At 43.1% G+C, this 22,310-nt stretch overlaps 1 protein-coding gene across 1 annotated transcript in view; it reads left to right on the top strand.

The window, feature by feature from the left end:
• The window catches only part of LOC143957720 (cytosolic phospholipase A2 gamma-like), a 99,245-nt gene that overhangs the window by 19,088 nt on the left and 57,847 nt on the right, over positions 1-22,310 (top strand). Inside the window, exons 4-6 of the mRNA XM_077467419.1 lie at positions 12,138-12,222; positions 13,831-13,976; positions 15,028-15,229. Of these exons, the coding sequence (XP_077323545.1) occupies positions 12,138-12,222; positions 13,831-13,976; positions 15,028-15,229 (433 nt within the window). The remainder of the gene's footprint in view (positions 1-12,137; positions 12,223-13,830; positions 13,977-15,027; positions 15,230-22,310) is intronic.

Consider the following 22,310-nt stretch of genomic DNA (forward strand, 5'->3'; position numbering starts at 1 on the left):
TCTTGAATTTGGCAGACATAAGCGGGAAGTAACCACTTGGTGGGACAATGTCTTTGCATCCTTAGGTGGGGTTGGCATGTACAATGCACTGACAATGGTAGATGAATTTGGGATGCTAATGGATTCATGGATGAATGCCACAGCAATAGACCTAGGATTGCTTAATGAATAAGTTAGGAAAGTCTTGTTTGAACAAGAGGTAATTAACCTCCCTGGCGGTATGATTATTTCAGATTTTAGGTGCTGAAAGCGGTGCAATTATTTTGCATGAAAATTTGGCGTTTTTTATTGTAGGCCTGTAATTCTTAGGAATTAATCTCTTAAATCTGTCCAAACCAGAGTCTAGCAGACATCCCGGGTATGATAAAGTTTGAAAAACTAAATCATAAATTATAATATAATAAATAACTATAAATAATTATACCAAATAATAATATAACAATAATAACAATTATTCAATATAATGTAATCAAATCAAAAACACAGAAATTTGCTCAGTTGCAGAATTGTCGCTGTCATTACTTTTCAGTATTTGATGACGGATCTCCCCACCAATCACTATCGCTCAATTCTGCGAGTGACTCTAATTTATTATCGCTGTTTTCTAGTTGGTCTAAAATCATTTTTGATGTAAAGGGACAGTTTTGGTTGCTATGGACAATCTCCAGTTTCCAGGCATAAAGAACAGTTTTTATAATATAAAACTGCATGCAGGACACGGGGCAGACCACTAGGGACAAAAGGGGATGTGAAATAATTACATACAGCAATGTGATCTGTAAGATTACATTATACTGTATGTAATGTGTGTGTTTCACTTTTTGAATTTGGCACCGATCTCCATCCCCGTGCGTCGCAATGTTCACAGGGAACGGAGATCGGCTCCATGATGAATCAAGCGGAGGACGGCTCGCTCGTACAGCGCGGGGACATCGCTGGATCCAGGGGACAAAGGTAAGTAAACCTCCTCCTGGATTCAGCGATGTGGTCCCGAGTCTGGCTCGGGGGTTACCGCTTTTGGTATAAAACTTCTACCCCAAGCCAGACTTGGGAATACCACCAGGGGGGGTTAAACAGAGGCAAGAGAGAATGATGATGGTACTTACAGGGCTGTGTGATTTGACCGGAGACAAAAGCTTGTGCTGGAAATACATGAATAACCTTACAAAACCATCAGAAGATTTAGAGATTCCAGACTATTATGACATTATTAAAGGTCACAATGATGAGAGGGCAAAGTTACAGAACCAGATGAGATGAATGGGGGACTCATGAAATCCATTTTCAGGTATAGGAGGGTGGTTTGGTTCATTTTGGGAAAGCATCATTCATTTATTTAACCACTTCCCGACCAGCGCATGACGATGTACGTCGACAGAATGGCACGGGCAGGCATATTGGCGTACATGTACGTCCAATATTCGATGCCGCCCTGCCATCGGGAGCGCACCACCGGCGGCACGCTCCCGCGCTGGTCGGGACCCCCATGAGTCCGGTCGCGGGCCCCGCGGACTCGATCGCCGCGGGCATCCCCGCGATCGTCTCACGGAGCGGCCGAATGGAGGAAATGCAGGGAACATTTTTCCATTCTGCCTAGCAACTAGTGACGCTGATCTCTGCTCCATGTGATTGGAGCAGAGATCAGTGTACACTAAATGAAAGCCCAACCCCCCCACAGTTAGTAACACACCCCTAGGAACACTTAACCCCTACACTGCCACCCACTGGTTAACCCTTTCACTGCCAGTGTCATTTACACAGGAATCACTGCATTTATATAGCAGTGATTACTGTATAAATGACAATGGTCCCAAAAATGTGTCAAAAATGTCCGATGGGTCCCCCACAATGTCGCAGTCACAATAAAAATCGCAGATCGCCGCCATTACTAGTAAAAAAAAAAATAATAAAAAATTATTAATAAAAATGCTATAAAACTATCCCTATTTTGTAAACGCTATAACTTTAGCGCAAACCAATTAATAATCGCTTATTGCGATTTTTTTTACCAAAAATATGTAGAAGAATACGTATCGGCCTAAACTGAGGGAAAAAAATGTTTTTTTATATATTTTTGGGGGATATTTATTATAACAAAAAGTAAAAAATAATGCGTTTTTTTCAAAATTGTTGCTCTATTTTTGTTTATAGCGCAAAAAATAAAAACCGCAGGGGTGATCAAATACCACCAAAAGAAAGCTCTATTTGTGGGAAAAAAAGGACGTCAATTTTGTTTGGGAGCCACGTCGCACGACTGCGTAATTGTCAGTTAAAGCGACGCAGTGCCGAATCGCAAAAAGTGGTCTGGTCTTTGACCAGCAAAATGGTCCGGGGCTGAAAGTGGTTAAGAAAGCGGGTATGAAACTCCTTATGGTACTTATTTTAGGTCTTTCCATCTATGTGACAATCAAATTGGTATTCTGTCTTATAAGTAAGGTAGCAAAAATAAAAAACCCGGTTGATGAGCCAGAAACAGCCATGACCATGTTCTATTCAGAGCATAGGTGGTACAGTGAGTCTCTCATGATCAAAGGATGGATTGTAAGGAAATGTAGAGTTACTCTTTAGATATTGTAAGGAAAGGTAGAGTTACTCCTTGGGTCTGTTTTAGAAGATAATGTTTTAGAAAATGTTTTCATCTCATGCTAAGTTTGTGCTAAATTTTACCAGACGTGCTAAGGCGAAGTGTGAAGCAGGATGCGTCTGCGGCTAGAGTTGATATTTAGCTATTGCACGCTAAGAACATACATTATGTGTTGAGAACATTGGTCTCAAGCCAAGGTGATGAGGTCAAACATTGTGACGTTGAGTCTGTCTCTAGGCAGAATTACTATGAATATCTTTTAGGTTAATATTAATTGTATATTGTATTAACATAGTGCTTGAATGTGATTGGTTGTTCATGGGGCCTTCCCCGTATACGACCCCTTTTTGTTTATTGCATATTATTCTGTGAAGCCGGAATAAACCCTTGTATTCTTGATCATCCACACCTTGTATATGGTGTTTTGACTACCCGACCATTCAGAGTTTTTCCATTGACCATCAAAATCCAGCTCGAGCTCAGGAAAGAGGGGCTGAGATAGGACCACCTTTCAGTCTTACCATGTAATGTGCTTTTCTTCCCCTCTCCTTCCCTGCCTGACAGGAATCCCCGGAGTGAACTGTGTTAAAGAGTTTGTAAAATCCTATAATCCACTCTATTACAGCTGTATATAATGTACACTATGTTTTTTTTTTCTGTAATATAATATCGTTATAGCACTGCTCTGCGCTTCTGTGACCTGTCGGAGCTCTCTTCCCCGCAATTATATCACAGAAACATACACATTGTACATTATATACTACTGTATTAGAGTGGCTTTTAGGATTTTACAAGCATTTTAAACTAGGGCTTATTTTCAGGGTAGGCCTTATATTGCAGCCTTCCTGGAAAATAACGCTAGGTCTTATTTCCGGGTTGGTCTTATTTTCAGGGAAACATGGTAGTAAAAAAAAAAAACAACAAACATATAAATGCCATAAATCTATCCCCTATTTTGAAGGCTCCTTACAGAATGTCACCAATTTACAAGCCGACCTCAATGCTCTGTCTAATTGGACGACTATGTGGCAGATGAGGTTTAATGTTGAGAAATGTAAAGTTCTGCACTTGGGGGATAAGAATATGCATCATACACGCTAGGGGGAGTACAACTGGGGGAATCCATAGTGGAGAAGGATCTGGGGGGGTCCATAGTGGAGAAGGATCTGGGGGATCCATAGTGGAGAAGGATCTGGGGGTTTTGGTAGATCATAAGCTCAATAATAGCATGCAATGCCAAGCTGCGGTTTCCAAAGCGAGCAAAGTCCTTTCCTGTATTAAGAGAGGTATGTACTCCAGAGAGAGAGATATCATTTTGCCCCCCCTGTACAAATCATTAGTAAGACCTCATCTGGAATATGCCGTTCAGTTTTGGGCACCAGTTCTCAAAAAGGATATCGGGGAACTGGAGAAAGTGCAGAGAAGGGCAACCAAACTGATAAGAGGCATGGAGGAGCTCAGCTATGAGGAAAGATTAGAGGAACTGAATGTATTCACTCTTGAGAAGAGGAGAATAAGGGGGGATTTGATCAACATGTACAAATATATAAGGGGTCCGTATAGGGAACTTGGTGTCAAGTTATTCACTTTACAGTCAACAAAGAGGACAAGGGGGCACTCTTTACATCTAGAGGAAAAGAGATTTCATCTCCAAATACGGAAAGGTTTCTTCACAGTAAGAGCTGTGAAAATGTGGAATAGACTCCCTCCAGAGGTGGTTATGGCCAGCTCAGTGGATTGCTTTAAGAAAGGTCTGGATTATTTCCTGAATGTACAGAATATAACGGGGTACTAAAATTTATAGGTAAAGTTGATCTGGGGAAAATCCGATTGCCTCTCGGGGGATCAGGAAGGAATTTTTCCCCCTGCTTTAGCAAATTGGATCATGCTCTGCTGGGGTTTTTTGCCTTCCTCTGGATCAACTGTGGGTATAGAATTGGGTATATGGGCTGGTATGATATTTATTTTGTGTGTATATATATATATATATATATATATATATATATATATATATATATATATATATATGTAAATATATATATATATATATATATATATATATATATATATATATATAAATATATATAAATATATATATCTAAATATATATATATATATATATATATATATATATATATATATATATATATATATAAAAATATATATATATAAATATATAAAAATAAATAAATAAATATATATATATATATATATATATATATATATATTTATTTATTTTTATATACCGGTATTATATATATATATATATATATATATATATATATATATATATATATATATATATATATATATATATATAAATAAATAAATAAATAAATATAAATATTATTTATATATATTATTTATATATATATTATTTTTATATATTAAAACATTTTTTTTTTTTTGGTTGAACTGGATGGACTTGTGTCTTTTTTCAACCTGACTAACTATGTAACTTTTTTTGCGCAAACCAACCAATATACGGTTATTGCGAATTTTTTTTTTTTACCAAAAATATGAAGAAGAATACATATTAGCCTAAACTTATGAATTTTTTTTTTTGTTGGGGATATTTATTATTGCAAAAATTTTTTTTTAAAAATTGACACTCTTTTTTGTTTATAGCGCAAAAAATGAAAACCGCAGAGGTGATCAAACGCCACCAAAAAGCTCTATTTGTGGGGACAAAAAGGACATAAATTTTGTGGGGGGATCCTACAGCATTTTTTTAAACATTTTTTGTTATCTTTACTTTCATCTGTCAGTAGAGAAGCCCACTGACAGATGAAGACTCGTGGTTGTTAAGGATGCGGGTGGCTTCCCGGCCCACTGCTTAACAAACAGCTTTTTCTTCACACAGAATTCAGAACAGTCGATTTGTTTTTCGACTTGTATGCTGGCACCAGTCAATGTGCCTGACAAGGTGGGTGGCACAGTAGTATTGCAAAGGATTGAGAAAGGCTAAGCCGTCGCTTCGTTTGGATAATGTCAATAACCTACATGGTTAAGGAGATATTTTACAAAAATAGGGCACCGCTGTCTATGGCGCATGCGCACTGTAGACAGCGGCGAAGGATCACTGGGTGCGCCGCAAGTGAAGGCAAACATGCCGTCACTTAAGGCTCCCGCACGCATGCATAATAATAGCACAAAGAGGGAAAGCTATCAACACTATGCAATATAACTTCTAGGGAGCTCCCCCTACTTTATAATGTAGTCCTGTTTTAATAGTAATTGAATGCAAGGCCTTGCAATAAAGATGCACTCTTTAGTCTTCAGTCTACTGCTAGCTATTGTGTTGAAGTAATTGTAATCCAAAGGGTTTAACAAGAAAGAATAATGTAGGGTGAGCATTGGAATTGTTCTTGTTATGTAGCACACTTATAACTACCTCCAGTGTGGTGGTTGTCTCCAAATCGCACAGTGTCAGTTCTCAGTAGAATGCAGACTTGAGGCCTGCTTTAAAGTGGAGGGCCACGCTGAAAAAAAAAAAAATTATTAAAAATTAAAAAAAAATCAAAAAAAAAAATGAAAATTTGTTTTTTTTTTACTTACCAGAAGTGCCTGTTGCTAGGCACATAATCCTAATCTTCCTCTTCCTCCTCCGCGGAGATCTTCTTTCTTCTCTCCTCCGTGCGGCGTCTTCTGGGTAATGGGTCACGCTGTGTTCTGGGAACTGTGTGTTCCAGAACACAGCGCGTCCCATTCACAAAGCGCTGCGTGACTCGCGCATGCGCAGTAGGAAACGGGCAGTGAAGCCGTAAAGGCTCCACTGCCTGTTTCCCTTACAAGGAATGGCTGGCGCCGGGACCCGAGAGCCGGGGGACGGGTCGGCCTCGGGCGGCCAACATCGCGGGCGCCCTGGACAGGTAAGTGGGCTGATTAAGTCAGCAGCTGCAGTGTTTGCAGCTGCTGATTTTTTTTTTTAAACGGCCCTCCGCTTTAACTCAGTCTAAGTGTGAAACCTCCTCTGTGGGACTACAGGTCCCAGCAACACTGTGGTCTGAGTCTAAGTGTGTAGAAGAGCGTTAAGTATTATGGGCGGCTGCCCTATCACCCAACCAGGCCTTGGAGAATAGGAAACCTCAGCTCCGGTTGTCTCAGTCCTGCTTCACGCCAGCCAGCGCCCTCACACTGCTCCACTGTGCAAGACGACCGGGACCCTCAGATGGTTCCGTCAGGTGTCTCTGGATCCTACCCGATCCGGTCACTCCGCCTCTCCAACAGGTGTAAGGCAGAATCGCTGGTTGTGCCGCTGCTGCGCTCCGCAACTGAAATAGGCCGCTCTCTCTGGAACACTTCCTCTGTGATCCTTGTAGGCAGGCCACGCGTCCAGAAAAGAGAAAATGGCCACGTGTATCCTTTTACAACCTACTCAGCATGCAATTTAGTACTGAGAGTTCATGGATAGGACGCTTGGCATTGTGGGTAAGTAGGTCTTTGTATAATGTAAACAGTCACTTCCTGTAACATTTCCCCATGTTCTTGAGATAGAAATAAATGAAGTCCATTTCACATTTTGGCCACTAGATGGTGCCAAATACCAATTTTTAACACTGCCTATTAGTTTACATTACATAGCATTAACAATCAAAAATATCAGCGCTACATATAGGTAGAGCTTGAAAAAGATATAAGAATTTAGGTAGAATGGACATCTCTAAAATGTTGGGTCAGACCAGGAGAACAGGCCTGACTGCTACTTTTGAAGTAACATCCGGACCAGGGGAGACCTGGTTCAATTACAGATGAATATAGGAGTCCAGGTATTTCAGGGAATAGCCAGTCCACTTGAATTTGTAAATGTCTTGCAAGTGGGATATTTGAGGTTCCACTGAATCCACCCACTAGACATCCCACCAATTCCTTCAGTGCACCCACTTTTATTTTCACACTCTTACAAATTAGTATATGAAAAAGAAAAGTGTATTCCAAGTCATCAGTGCTTTCAAGATATACCAGTAAGGAATTATATTTTGGCCAAAAAATATGAAGCCTGCCACCATGACACAGTAGACTCTTTTGCACAGGACCCTACACTAACTGCACTACCTTTTCAGTGACCCAAACAGTCTATATATCCCCCTTATCTAAGAAATAGCTAATAAAACAAAAAACAGACCAGTCCAGCAAAGAGACATCCCAATTCAGCAAAGAGACATCCCAATTCAGCAAAGAGACATCCCAATTCAGCAAAGAGACATCCCCATACAGAATATGTGGACAGACCAGTCCACAGTGAGCACTGAGCAGTCCTGCAGGCTTAACGCAGTGCAGCAGTTCCACATGGCAGTTCCATGCAGCAGTTCCACATTGGTGGGGCAGCCAAATCAGCAGGGGGGAGGAGGAGTTCAAATGATATCACTGCACCTTCCCTCTGCAGATGCAACGAAGTGAGCTGCATCAGCTCATTCAGCGGCTACCCTGCTTTAGAAATTGCTAATTACTACAACAGCAACAACTTGGCCTTGTTGGTTGGGGCCCAGGTGGCAGTGCTGGGACATGGTCATTCTGTGCTCAGGGCAAAGATGCCAAACTGCCCCCTCCCACGTGATGGGTGATGAGCACACCGGATTATCTTTTGCAGCTGATCTCACTCCCAGTTGCAAGCACACTGGTCTCAACATCAATGTGTAGCTCCAGGCTCACCATTCAGGTTTCATCTGTACCCAAAACTATGCAGTGATGTGGTTGGGCCGACCTGCTGTGTGTTCTTTGCCTGGGTCAGTCTCCTTGAACTGACTGTAAATAGTGCTGGACCAGCCAGAGGCAAAACAAATAGCTGAGCACACATGAGGTGAGGAAGTCAGCTTGCCACACAGTACCACCTCCCCACATGAAAACAGTGTGTGGGGGGAAGCTGCCCCTCCTGCCCCCACCATTTTTCGGAGGGCATCCTATCTGATTTAGAGTGAACTTTGCAGATTTGCAGATTACAGTTTCATTTTGTTTTCATGAAATTTGTTTAATACATTTCGAACAAATTCAAAATTTTTGGAATGATTCAAATTCAGATGAGTTGAAAAATGATCGACCGAGTCAAGAATAGCTGGTGTGAAGAATAGCTGGTGGTTAAGCAGGGGGCGGGGAAGCCAGCCGCCTCATAATTAACAACTGATGACTCATCAGCTGTCAGCGGGCTTCGCCACTGACAGCTGTAATATAAATAAAACAATGGCGACAATAGAACATTGTGAGAAAAAAACAGCGTTGGGTCCCCCCAATCCTTACCAGACCCTTCAGGTCTGGTATGGATTCTAATGAGAACCCAAAATCTGTACCAGATCCTTATCCAAGTATGCAGGTCTGGAAAGGGGGGGCGAACAAGCTCCCTGGCGGTCAGCTTTCGTCACAGGCGGAGCTTTTTCTTTTTTCGGTGTTCGGCGGTGCGGTTGGTGTCATGATTGACAATAAATCTACACCAGGGGACATTGTTACATTTTATTAAATTTTTTTAATAAAGGAATTATTAAAATCAGTTTTACTGTTTTTTTTTTTCTTTATTTTTGACACTTTTTATGGTGAATGAGAAGGGGTGCAATGTACCCCACACTCATTCACATAGAGGGACAAGGTGGGATCTGGGGGCTCCCAAGTTAAAGGATGCTTCCACATTCCAATAAACCCCCTGCCCACAGACCCCCAAAACCACCATCCAGAGTTGTCGGTAAGAGGCCCTGTCCCCATCAATAGAGCCCCCCATGTTGAGGGCATGTTTCCTGGTACGATTCAGGAGGAGGGGCGCTTGCTCATTCCTCCCCCTTTCCTGGCATGCTAGGCTGTATGCTTGGATATTGGTATGGATTTGGGGGGACCCATGTCAAAAAAAAAAACTGACCCAAAGGGCCAAGTAATGACTTGGGGGGGGACCTCACACCATTTTTCTTTTTTTTTTTAAAGTCGTGCCGGCAATTGCAACTGAGAGTCAATTTAAATGTGATTTTACTTATTTTTTCTTTTGCTGAAGCAGGTTCTATACATGGTACAGATGTGCCACTTTGCAGGCAGACTAAGGGGACCTCCCATGCATTTTATTTAAAGGGATTTTTTATTTTTATTGTTTCACTTAAAGTGGGAACAATAAAAATAAAAAAATATTTTAAATATAGTGTCTGGGGGGTTCCATTAGTCTGCCTGTAAAGTGGCACATATGTACAATGTATAGAACCTGCTTCAGCAAAAATGAAATTTCTAAAGAAAAAAAAGTTTACATTTAAATTGGACTGGTGATGTCACCTGATGGCCCGCCCCCTAGTGACATCACTGTCCCAGCATGCACCTAATCTCCAAATAACCAAAAATGCATCCAAAATTATATTTGGACCAAAACAAATAGCATGTGTAGCACATGTCTAATGCAGAATGCACATTGTACATAAAGCTGGGGAAGTATTCTCTGGCTTAGAATCGGCCACTGAAATTATTTTGTGATTGCAGAGACACCCTTCCTGTATGTGGGGATCAGGGTTCTTCCCCATAGACTGTGCTGTGTCAGCCACCTTCCCTTGTGACCATTGAGTTTCTGCAGGATCATTTCACTAAAGAGGTTTTGATCTCCACTCTTTGTGGCCCCCTCACACCTGTACACACTCAGCCCCCCTAACACCTGTAAACACTCACGCCCCACACCTGTACACACTCAGGCCCCTCCCCCACACCTGTACACACTCAGACCCCTCCCCCACACCTGTACACACTCAGGCCCCTCCCCCACCTGTACGCACTCAGGCCCCTCCACACCTGTACGCACTCGGCTCCCCTCCACACCTGTACGCACTCGGCTCCCCCTCACACCTGTACGCACTCGGCTCCCCTCCACACCTGTACGCACTCGGCTCCCCCTCACACCTGTACGCACTCGGCTCCCCCTCACAATTGTACGCACTCGGCTCCCCCTCACACCTGTACGCACTCGGCTCCCCACACACCTGTACGCACTTGGCTCCCCTCACACCTGTACGCACTCGGCTCCCCTCACACCTGTACGCACTCGGCCCCCCTCACACCTGTACGCACTCGGCCCCCCTCACACCTGTACGCACTCGGCCCCCCTCTTTCCTGTACGCACTCGGCCCCCCTCACACCTGTACACACTCTGCTCCCCCCACACACACCCCCCTCAAAAAGAAGTAAGGATGCAGTAAAGATATGGCATACATGTTGTACAGGTGCAGTATACTCAATGTCCTGCCTCCAGTAGCTCAGTCCCTGCTAGCAGTGTGAACAATGGGTATGGTCCTCTCACCAGTCTCTGTGGTGTGGCTGTGAACTCTGTAGGAAGAGGGGGCCCTCAGTCTCTCCACAGAATGTCTCCAGATATTCAGTGGTGGGAAGCAGAAGATCAGTGATGCTCTGGTCACCCTGCAGCAACAGTGCAAATGCTGTAGCTGTGGTCTGTGCTGCACTGCCTTGGATGTTTCTATTGGTCTGATCTCTCAACAGTCTGGTCAGTATTCAGCAGATGTGCTCTCAGTGATGGCAAGTGGTCATTTTTTTTTGGGGGGGTAGCAAACAATAAACCCCCACATTGGGCAGTGGGCGGATTTGCATTTAACCCATGCATGCAGTGCTTCACCGGCGGCTTCCCTTGCTCTGCAGCAGCAGCAGCTCTCCTTTCCACTTCTCTCCATAGGCATCAGCGACCTCTGTTTCCTCCCTCCTCCTCCTCGGTGGCCAATCAAGAGTCTTGTCTTTTCGGGCAATTGGAAAACGGGTATCAGACCCACTTCTGATTGGCCGGATTGAGAATCAGTGTTACAACAGCGAATTATCATTTTCTGTTGTAACACCTGGGTGGGCTTGTAACGCAATGCTCTGTGCTCCAAACCACCCTATTTTGAAGCCTATTAGAGCCAATGGCTCTAATCAGGGGCTTCAAAAAGTCACTCCTGCTGCTGAAATTCCGGCGTCCTAAAAGGGGCCAGACCCCTGAATACGCAGTGACAGCTGCGACAGTGGATAGATTCATGCTATGCATGAATCTATCCATTGTTCAAATAGAGGGTGGGAAGGAGAGAGGAGTGGTGCACCAGGTACCCCTAATGGATCGCCACAGTGTGCTCTCATTATTCCCCCTATGGTTAAGAGGAAGAACCTAGCTGTACAGTCTCAGAAAAGCAGCTCTTATGCACCAGTATCTCTTGGGAATTATAGTGCAAAGAGCCTATAAGATCCACAATATGGCATATTTCCTGGGCTTCAAATCCCATGATCATCCGTGTTCTGGCTTGGCTTTCCTGGCTATAGTTCTCCCTCTGCTGACTGGAGAGGGTAGTGAAGCACAACTGCAGGAAGTGGAAGTAAACTGATTGTAAGGAGAGAAAAATGTCTCCTTCTCCATATTGCTATCATCCAGCACCTGGCTACAAGCCCCATTAAATGGGAGGTCAATGGGCCACAACCCCTAGAAACCTCCAGAGGAAACCCTAACATTTGTATTCACTCACTGAATGGAGTATAATGACTTCCTGCTCTATCCAGAAGGAAAAAGTCTTGGCTCTACAGAAACTTATTTTTGTCATGTGTGTTTTTTTTTTTTTTGTCCACTTAGATCCGAAGGGGAACCCAAATCCATCAATGCAAGGAAGATAAAAGTAAAGGAGACCCTTTCATCCTTGGGCATGAATGTTAAAGAGGTAAAGATTTTCTAGTATTTGTCTTGTAAACTTGATGCTGAACAACCAAAAACAGCCGTGTAAATTGACCAAGTGACCTTCGTATAAGTGAGCTTTCCCTTCAGCCTTCTACTATTAGATATCTCCACATGTTGTTAACTTATTCCATATCTGGGGAAAACACTGCGCTAAATCAAAAGTGAAAAGTAAGCTGCTGACACTGGAACAAACAAAGCTTAACAAAAATAAATAGTGTAGCGCTGGTATGTAAATTTATGTGTGAAAATGTAACTAAGTATACACGATACCAATGATGAATTTGGAGTTTCTAGCACCAAGTGACCCCGAGATACATGGCCCTAAAGTCGGGTCACAAAATATTTTCGAATGTGGTTGAAATAATGTCGAATCATGTTGAAATAATTTCAACTGCATTCGAAATGATTTCAACATGATTCAACATTATTTCAACCGCATTCGAAAATATTTTGTGACCTGAATTTAGGGCCATGTATCTCGGGGTCACTTGGTGGTAGATACTTCAAATTAGGATATGTTGTAGTGCTGGTATTATTGTGTTTGCATACCAAATTTGGGGTTTCTAGCTATAAGTGACCCCGAGATATGTGGCCCCAAAATCGGGTCGCAAAATGTTATTAGAGCAGAGAATAACATTTTGCGACCCGATTTTGGGGCCACATATCTCGGGGTCACTTATAGCTAGAAACCCCAAATTTGGTATGCAAACACAAAAATACTAGCACTACAACATAACCAAATTTGTAGTTTCTAGCACTAAGTGACCCCGAGATACATGGCCCTAAATTCGGGTCACAAAATATTTTCGAATGTGGTTGAAATAATGTCGAATCATGTTGAAATCATTTCGAATTCGGTAGAAATATTTTCGAATTTGGTTGAAATATTTTCGAATGTGGCCGATTTTTCGAATTCGGTAGAAAACTAAACGAAATCCAAAAACAAATTTAAGGAAGTTAATGAATATAACTAAACGAAATTCATGAATTAACGAATTAAAACGAAAAGAAACTAAACAAATTTTTTCCTTTTGCACATGTCTAGTCCCAATCAGGTACTGTGCGTTAGATAAATTCTGATGGAGGGTCCTTTATTTCAATCCTTATTTCACATTTTTGATTATTTCTTTTTCACTATGGATTTCTTATGTGATTAGCCATCACGTGTCGTGTATACTTAGTTACATTTTCACATATAGCTGTCAGCGGTTGGAATATCTGATATCTATATTCAGACTGGGAGGAAACAGTGTATGACAAAAGCACATAAGTGGAGTGTGGGACGTTTCATTACACCCCCCCCGTCTCTCTCTGTCACCCCCCCCCCCTCTGTCTCTCTCTGTCACCATGCACATGTATACAGTCTCTTACAGTGTTTTGTGTCATGTATGCAGTCTCTGATCATCTCTTGTGCCTTGTCTGCAATCTCTGACCGTTATAATGTTATAATGACATTGTTGAAAAGGATCAGAGCATGGGGGAACTTAAAACGATGCCCCACCCCTGAAAAATGTTCTGTGGATGCACATGCTACATATTCCATCTGTAACATAACTTATGGTGATCATCATTTCTTTCTTTTTTTCTGAAGAATTGTGACCCTCCTGTAATCGCGGTCTTGGGATCGGGGGGCGGACTCCGTGCCATGGTTGGTTTTCTGGGAACGATTTCCAAACTGTCTGAACTCAACCTTTTAGGTGCCGCTACATACATGGCTGGGATATCTGGATCAACATGGTATATACAGTATAACAATTTCTAAATTAATTTGTTAACTGCATAACATAACAGCAAATGTGTGGGTTTTTTTTTTTTTTTTTTTTTTTTTTTTTTTTGCCACATTGCCTCCGAAAATGTTTTCTACATTTTTCACACACATTAAGAGCTCATGCACACTGAAGCTCAAAGAAGCGGCTCTTACAAGCTTTTGAGCTTTTATGAACTCTCATTTGTTTTTTCTGCCTGGAAACACCCCTCCGTGTTAGCCAATATGTCCATGCACACTATAGCTTTTTCAGGCTTCTTCAGGCGTATGCTCCTACAAACAGAAAAAACAAAACAAACAAACTTGCATTTTTGAGTGGAGCTTTCAAGCAAAAAAGATGTCCTTCACACTGTACATATTGTACTCCTGGACAATGTAAGCAGCGCACTCCTGAGCCTTGCTCCATGTACATAGCATACTCCTGAGTCTTGTGCCCTGTACATAATGCACTCTTGAATATTGCACCCTGTACATAGTGCACTCATGCACATTGCACCCTGTACATAGTGTATTACTGAACTCTGCACCCTGTACATAGCACACTCCTGAGTCCTGTACATAGTGCACTCCCAAACCCTGCCCAAAACACACTTCTGGGTTCTGCACACTGTACATAGTGTACTTGTGAGTCCTGCGCCATGTACATATTGTACTTGTGAACCCTGTACGTAGCACACACCTGAGTCCTGCACCCTGTACATAGTACACTCCTGTGCCCTGTACATTGTGCACGTGTGAACCCTGCATTGTGTATGTAGCGTACATCTGAAGTGATCGGGAGGATGTAGAGCTGCCTCGGTCACTTTTACTAAATAGATGAACACTGGCTGAAAAAATTGTTGCCAAACTTGTGCAGCTACAGCCATGAGATTGCTTCAACCACTTGAAGTCTGGGACGTTTCAACATGGTCTCAGGACATCAAGTGATTAGACAAAAAATGAAGAACAATTCTCATCCAGACAAAGCATGATAAATGAATATCTTGCCTATCAAACATTCAACTTACTGTTTTAATGTTCCAGGTGTATGTCCTCTCTGTATTCGAAAAAAAACTGGTCAGACTTTTCAAGTATGGAAGATCTGGAGAATCGGTTACGTGAGCAAATTAAATGGGAGACTGAACGGAAATGTCCATGGGAGAAGATCAAAGAGAAATTTCTTGGCGACTCGTACTCTCTGACAGATTTCTGGGCCTATACATTTGTCCACCAGGCATTGAACACAGTAAGTCCTACATGGATCCTTTCTAAGGTTTGGAACCCAGGAGAAACTTTAGCTCTGGGGTCACTAGACTTTAGCTTCTTGGGGGGAAAAAAAAAAAAAATATATATATATATAGATAGATAGATAGATATAATAATATGGGGAGGTGTCTCCAACATGCATAAATATACAAAAGGACCCACCAAGACGTTGATAAATACAAGATTATTACCACAAATTATTTATTGAAGATAATAATAATCAAATGGACATAAAGCTCAAACAGCCAGATGGTGAGTGGATCAGGATGTAAACCCCACCCAAAAGCACTCCCCCCCTCAAAAAGCAGTCCTCCCCTATCCCAACTTTTCCCTTGAAAACCACCCACCTACCCTTCCGGTTAACACCACACTACACCCCACCAATATACTAGTTATGCTCAGGGTATACCGATAGGCCAACAGTAGCAAGAGAAGGGTGCACCGACCTAGAGCATTACCAAAAATAAATGTTATTCCAAATAAAAAGGGCAATGGTTGTACTCACATATACACAGTGTATATAGGCATATCACAGCAAAAGCTGTTTTGAGTGGGAACCCTCCTATTCAGAACCAAAATGATTCATTTTGGCTCTGAAGAAGAGGTTTCTCCCTCAAAACACGTCAACCGCTACAGAAGCCAAATGGTATTACCACACTGCTGGGTTAACTTATCAGACCTGAAGGCATTCACATTCGCTTTGGCTGTCATATGTACACTGTGAGTACAACCATCTGTTGCTTTTATTTGGAATGAACCTTATTTTGGTAATGCGCTAGGTCAGTGCACCCTTCTCTTGCTTCTATTTTACAGTCTCAAGGATACTCATTGTCCTGAGTGGGGCAGGAAGGCTGCTGGCATAGAAGGAATTTATCTGTACTGTACATCTCCAGGCCTACCACTTGAGCGCAGGAGAATGGATTTTAAAATATATCCTGATAGGCCAGCTGATGATGGTATGTTTTCAGCTTGTTAGCTATAGATATAGTCTCATATAAGCTAAATTGGTTTCCAGTGTGTACAGGACTGTGACAGTAATAAATCCCCTTTCAGCACTAATAGTCCTGCATTGTCAAGTCTAATGCTGCCCTACTATATACTCAACACCATCTGCTAAAAGCCGGGCCCAGCCAGCGAAGTCCTCGGAGAAGTCCAGCCTGAGCTCTTTTTGGCTGGGCTTCTCCTCTGGGTCACAGGGGTATAATTTGTTTTGCACTCCTGTGACCCATTTTCAGCAGAGAGCTGTCTGAAGTCCGCTCTCCATTGATGTCACCAAGATCAGTCGAGGCAGCGCTTCATCCGACTTATGTATTCTGGATCCTCCAGCTGCCTGGGCTAACAGCGGTCTCAGCCGCTCAGCAAGACTCTCCCCACCCCTCCACAGATCAGTGCTCCAATGAGAGTGGAGGAGCAGAGCAGGAGAGCCGCTGATTGAATGACAGAAGCTCTCCACTCGCGGAGGTGAGAGAACCGAGCCATCAGCAATATTCAGTGTCTCGGTTCTCATTGAAGAGGTGGCAGGGGACAGATGCACCATCCACCTAGGTAAGTATGAATATGGGATAAAAAAAATCCCATACTTCTCTTTTAAAGCATGTCTCCATCTAGAATAAGAGTCCATATAACGCAGCTGGTAGGACCCTAGGCTAGGGCAGGTGGAGTAATGTGAGAAGACCATAGTACAAGACAGTGCAAAGATGTATAGCACTGTTTATTGGTGGTGGGAGGGGGTAAGGTGGTTGTAACTGGGAGGGTAGGTGGGTGGTTTCCGGGGAGGGCGGAGTAGGAATAAGGGGAGTGTTGGGAGGACTGCTATTTGGGGAGGAAGGCTTTTGGGTCAGAGTTCCATCCTGGTCTACTCCCCATCTAGTTTGAGTTTTTTGTCCATTTTTTATAAAAAAAATTGTGGTAGACCTCTTGTAGGTGTCATATCCTTGGTGGGTGCTTTTTTTCAGCCACAAATAAGTCAACATGATTTGGCCATCCTGGCATTACTCATGACTGAAGAGATTATGGATGATCCTGCGCAGGTGGCTGCGACTGAATAATTGGGAACCGCTGCCCCTACCAATACAACCACCTAAGTGGAGTATAAGCAATAGTGACATTTAAATGGTAGGTGTGGCGATGCTCTAGTGACACAACCCCTTGCTCAGGGTCTGAGATTGACTAGGAGATCAATTGACTTCATCCTAAGTCTGGAATTGCTGCACTTCTCTCTTCTGCCGCTAGTTGGCCGGGTACCTGATGGCATTAGATAAGATAATGGGGTGACACTTGAGGAGTATCTGTGAGTGCCAAGCTAGGGACCCAGCGGAGAAGTGGGAGTGATGCTTGAGGAGGATACTAAAGTGAAGAAGATTGGAAGAGCTCAAGGGATTCAGTGGCAGTGAATCAGCAAAGTCTAGAGGGAAAGACTGGGAGCTCAGTGAGTTGAGGATCTGCAAGAAGTGACTATGAGAGTAAAGGAGTTTGTTACAACTTGTATTAGGAACTGTTCTAAGTCTGTTGCCATAGGAGACAGCATTCCTACACATGCGGATGTGGTGTCTATCAATCACAATGACATGCTTCATGTAAAGTCCCATTTCTATTTTAAATATTTATTTACAATACAATTAGGGATGGAGGGTTGCCATTGTTTAACCACTTGCCGACCGCCGCACGACGATATACGTCGGCAGAATGGCACGGGCAGGCATATGGGCGTATATATAAGTCCCTGCCTTCCCGCGGGTGGGGGGCCCGATCGGGCCCCCGCCCGGTGCCTGCGGCGGTCGGCATTCGTTCGGGAGCGATCCGGGATGAGGGGGCGGCCATTCATTCATGGCCACCCCCTCGCGATCGCTCCCGACGAATGGAAATGCTCCGTGACATCACTTCCTCTCCTGTAATGTAAACACAGGAGAGGAAGTGATGTAATCTCTCCTCCGTGTCGGTATTTTTCGTTCCGGCACCGAGGAAAGAGGATCGGTGAGTTGCACCAACACACCACACATACAGTAGAACATGCCAGGCACACTCACACCCCCCCTTTACCCCCCGATCACCCCCCCCCCAATTACCCCTGCCCCCCCAGTCACAGTGACACCAATTGTTTGCATTTTTTTTTTTTTTGCATTGGTGTCATTTGTGACTGTAATAACTGTTAGGGCAGTTAGGGTTAGCCCCCTTTAGTTCTAATGTGCCCCCCTAACCCCCCCAATAAAGGTTTAACCCCGTGATCACCCCCCGTCGCCAGTGTCACTAAGGCTGGGTTCACATTGCAGCGGTTTATGAGAACGGATGTGATTCGCACCGCACTGCAGTGCAAATCACATCCGATCTCTGTGCGATTCGAGTTCAGCCATACAGATAGTATGGCTGAATTCCCGCCGCACCCGCCGCAAACTCGCACGGGACCCTTTTTTTGGTCCGCAGCAGAATCGGATCGCATGGGTGTTCACACCATGCGATCTGAGTTTGCAGATCGCACTGCGATATGCAAACTGATCTGGGGGTGTCATTAACATTTCACTGACACTCCCAGCAGTTCGCATAGGGCAGTGTGAACTGCCGCCGGGAGGCATGCGATGCGGGAACCCGCCGCGGATTTGTGGCGTTCCTGCATCGCTCCAGTGTGAACCCAGCCTAATAAGCAATCATTTTTCTGATCGCTGTATTAGTGTCACAGGTGACGCTAGTTAGGCAGGTAGGTATTTAGGTTCACCGCAGCTTTTTATAGCGCCAGGGACCCCCATATACTACCGCATAAAGCCCCCTGATTGCCCCCTAGTTAACCCTTTCACCAGTGATCACCATATAACGGTTACAGGTGACGCTGGTTGGTTAGTTATTTTTTTATAGTTTCAGGGCACCCGCCATTTATTACCTAGTCTCACTAGTGTACCCCTAAATTTAGGGGTGTCTACTTTCCAAAATGGGGTCATTTGGGGGTGGTTTGTGCCATCTTGGCATTTTATGGCCTTCAAAACTGTAACGCCCTTAGAAAGCCTGAAGGCGGTTCTTGGTTTTTGGGGCCCCGTACGCGGCTAGGCTCCCAAAAAGTCCCACATATGTGGTATCCCCATACTCAGGAGAAGCAGCAGAATTTATTTTGGGGTGTCATTTCACATATGCCCATGGCATGCGTGAGCAATATATCATTTAGTGACAACTTTGTGAAAAAAATAAATAAAAAAAAAAGTTTGTAATTTTCCCGCAACTTGTGGCAAAATATAAAATATTCCATGGACTCAACATGCCTCTCAACAAATAGCTTGGGGTGTCTACTTTCTAAAATGGGGTCATTTGTGGGGGTTTTGTGCCATCTTGGCATTTTATGGCCTTCAAAACTGTAATAGGTAGTGAGGAGTGAAGTCAAATATTTACGCCCTTAGAAAACCTGAAGGCGGTTCTTGGATTTCGGGGCCCCGTACGCGGCTAGGCTCCTAAAAAATCCCACACATGTGGTATCCCCGTACTCAGGAGAAGCAGCAGAATTTTTTTTGGGGTGTCATTTCACATATGCCCATAGCATGTGTGAGCAATATATCATTTAGTGACAACTTTGTGAAAAAAAAATAAAAAAAAATTAAAGTTTGTAATTTTCCCGCAACTTGTGGCAAAATATAAAATTTTCCATGGACTCAACATGCCTCTCAGCAAATAGCTTGGGGTGTCTACTTTCTAAAATGGGGTCATTTGTGGGGGTTTTGTGCCATCTTGGCATTTTATGGCCTTCAAAACTGTAATAGGTAGTGAGGAGTGAAGTCAAATATTTACGCCCTTAGAAAACCTGAAGGCGGTTCTTGGCTTTCGGGGCCCCGTACGCGGCTAGGCTCCCAAAAAATCCCACACGTGTGGTATCCCCATACTCAGGAGAAGCAGCAGAATTTATTTTGGGGTGTCATTTCACATATGCCCATAGCATGTGTGAGCAATATATTATTTAGTGACAACTTTGTGTAAAAAAAAAAAAAAAAAAATTTTTTTGTCATTATTCAATCGCTTGAGGCAAAAAAAAAAAATATTCGATGGGCTCAACATGCCACTTATCAATTTCCTTAGGGTGTCTACTTTCCAAAATGGGGTCATTTGGGGGGGTTTTGTACTGCCCTGCCATTTTAGCACCTCAAGAAATGAGATAGGCAGTCGTAAACTAAAAGCTGCGTAAATTCCAGAAAACGTACCTTAGTTTGTAGATGTGACAACTTTTGCGCAAACCAATAAATATACAATTATTGACTTTTTTTTTACCAAAGACATGTGGCTGAATACATTTTGGCCTAAATGTATGACTAAAATTGAATTTATTGGATTTTTCTAATAACAAAAAGTAGAAAATATCATTTTTTTTCAAAATTTGCGGTCTTTTTCCATTTATATCGCAAAAAATAAAAATCGCAGAGGCAATCAAATACCATCAAAAGAAAGCTCTATTTGTGGGAAGAAAAGGACGCAAATTTTGTTTGGGTACAACATTGCATGACAAGCGCAATTACCAGTTAAAGCAGCGCAGTGCCAAATTGTAAAAAGACCTCTGGTCATTTACCAGCAAAATGGTCCGGTCTGAAAGTGGTTAAATCAAGGTTGTTATGGGTCACATTTGATCTTAATCTTCCTTATTCATTACAAGTTCCTGCACAGGATTTATTTAACCCAGGCCAGGTTATATGGAATCTATCCATCTCAGGTTGCTTGCGTTGTTATTCTCCCAATGCCAACTACAGTTGTATATTTTGGGAGTGTGCAAACATCCAGCAATGCTGGCTTGAGATTGTCTGTCTGGTGTATTCAGTCGGTCACAGCTAGTTATACAGCCTTTTATTGAAACCTGTTTACTGAGTTTGGTGGATTCCTGAGCCCCCCACAAAGGTTATACCCATTCCAGTAAACTCATCATTATAAGGCTACATATGGCAACGGGCGGGGGGGACCTGCCAAATTTGACAAGGTTTGGGAAGGGAGGGTTAACACTGTAAGGGTTAAATCTGCTTAGACCTGGACAATCAGTGAAAAATTCTTTCAGATCTCTGGAACTTTTAATGGCAGGTGAGCAGAGTGTTATACAGAATATGGACAAAGAATATTGCACAACTTTAAGAGAAAGAAGGGGAGGAAGGACAAAGTTAATCACATGAGACCAGAACCCACTTATCTATCCTGTGGTCATTGTGACAAAAAGGACCCTAAAATAAAGATATTCCTCTGTCAGCTTTTTTAAAGTTTTAGTTAACTCTTTCTCACCCTTCAATCCCCTCTTAGATCATGAAGTGATTTAACCATGATCACTTAATGTTCTCTGTGTGGGGTCATTTTGTTGCATTGTCTAATTACAGATACATTGAATAAGCTTGAACAATATATATATGTAGCGCCAGCTCCTGAAGAGAATGCGCTATGTTTTTGAAATGTAATGTTACATCTGAACTGCAGTTTGGTTTGGGTATAATTATTCCAAATTTGGACCTCAGCATCAGTCTGACTGGACTATAGGGTGTTCAGCCTGGCCATAGGGGGCACTGTCTCTTCTAGCAGGCATGGAACCACAGTCTGGTTGGGTGCTTTAAGGCTACTTTCTCTCAGAGCCAGCCCAGTGGGAGTGTCACTCTTGCTGTGCTTTCTGGGAGAGGGTACTTAAAATGCGGATGTCACATGGTTCAGGGTTCCGGTCCAGAAGTATGCTCTGACTCCATGCTCCTAGTCTTTCTGACCAGCCCCCAGGAAGGCTATGGCCTGGGGTGCGGATCCACCCAACTTTAGGCAAGGAAACAAAAGAAAGGATTCTGAGGTGGTCCGGTGCCGTCTCCGGTCATGGAGAGGCCCAGCAACTTTGTAGCTATCCAGGGCAGGACTCTTCAGAAGGAGGACACATACGGGTTGGTTTCTTAGCAAGAGACTGGTGAGGCTGCGGGACCTAAATGAATACAATCTCGTGGGTATCGCCAAACCGGCTGAAAGATCCAGGTATCACACGAGTGTTCTACAAGTCTTCGTTTCCTACATGTTCTACAATAATGTCTGGCAGAGAATTATTCCTGATTTAAGCACCTTGTTGGCTGCTAGGCCTTGTGGGAGAG

Source organism: Lithobates pipiens, unplaced genomic scaffold (assembly GCF_037356315.1).
Source record: "Lithobates pipiens isolate NorthernLeopardFrog02 unplaced genomic scaffold, aLitPip1_a1.2 Scaffold_55, whole genome shotgun sequence".
NCBI classification, from domain to species: Eukaryota; Metazoa; Chordata; class Amphibia; order Anura; family Ranidae; genus Lithobates; species Lithobates pipiens.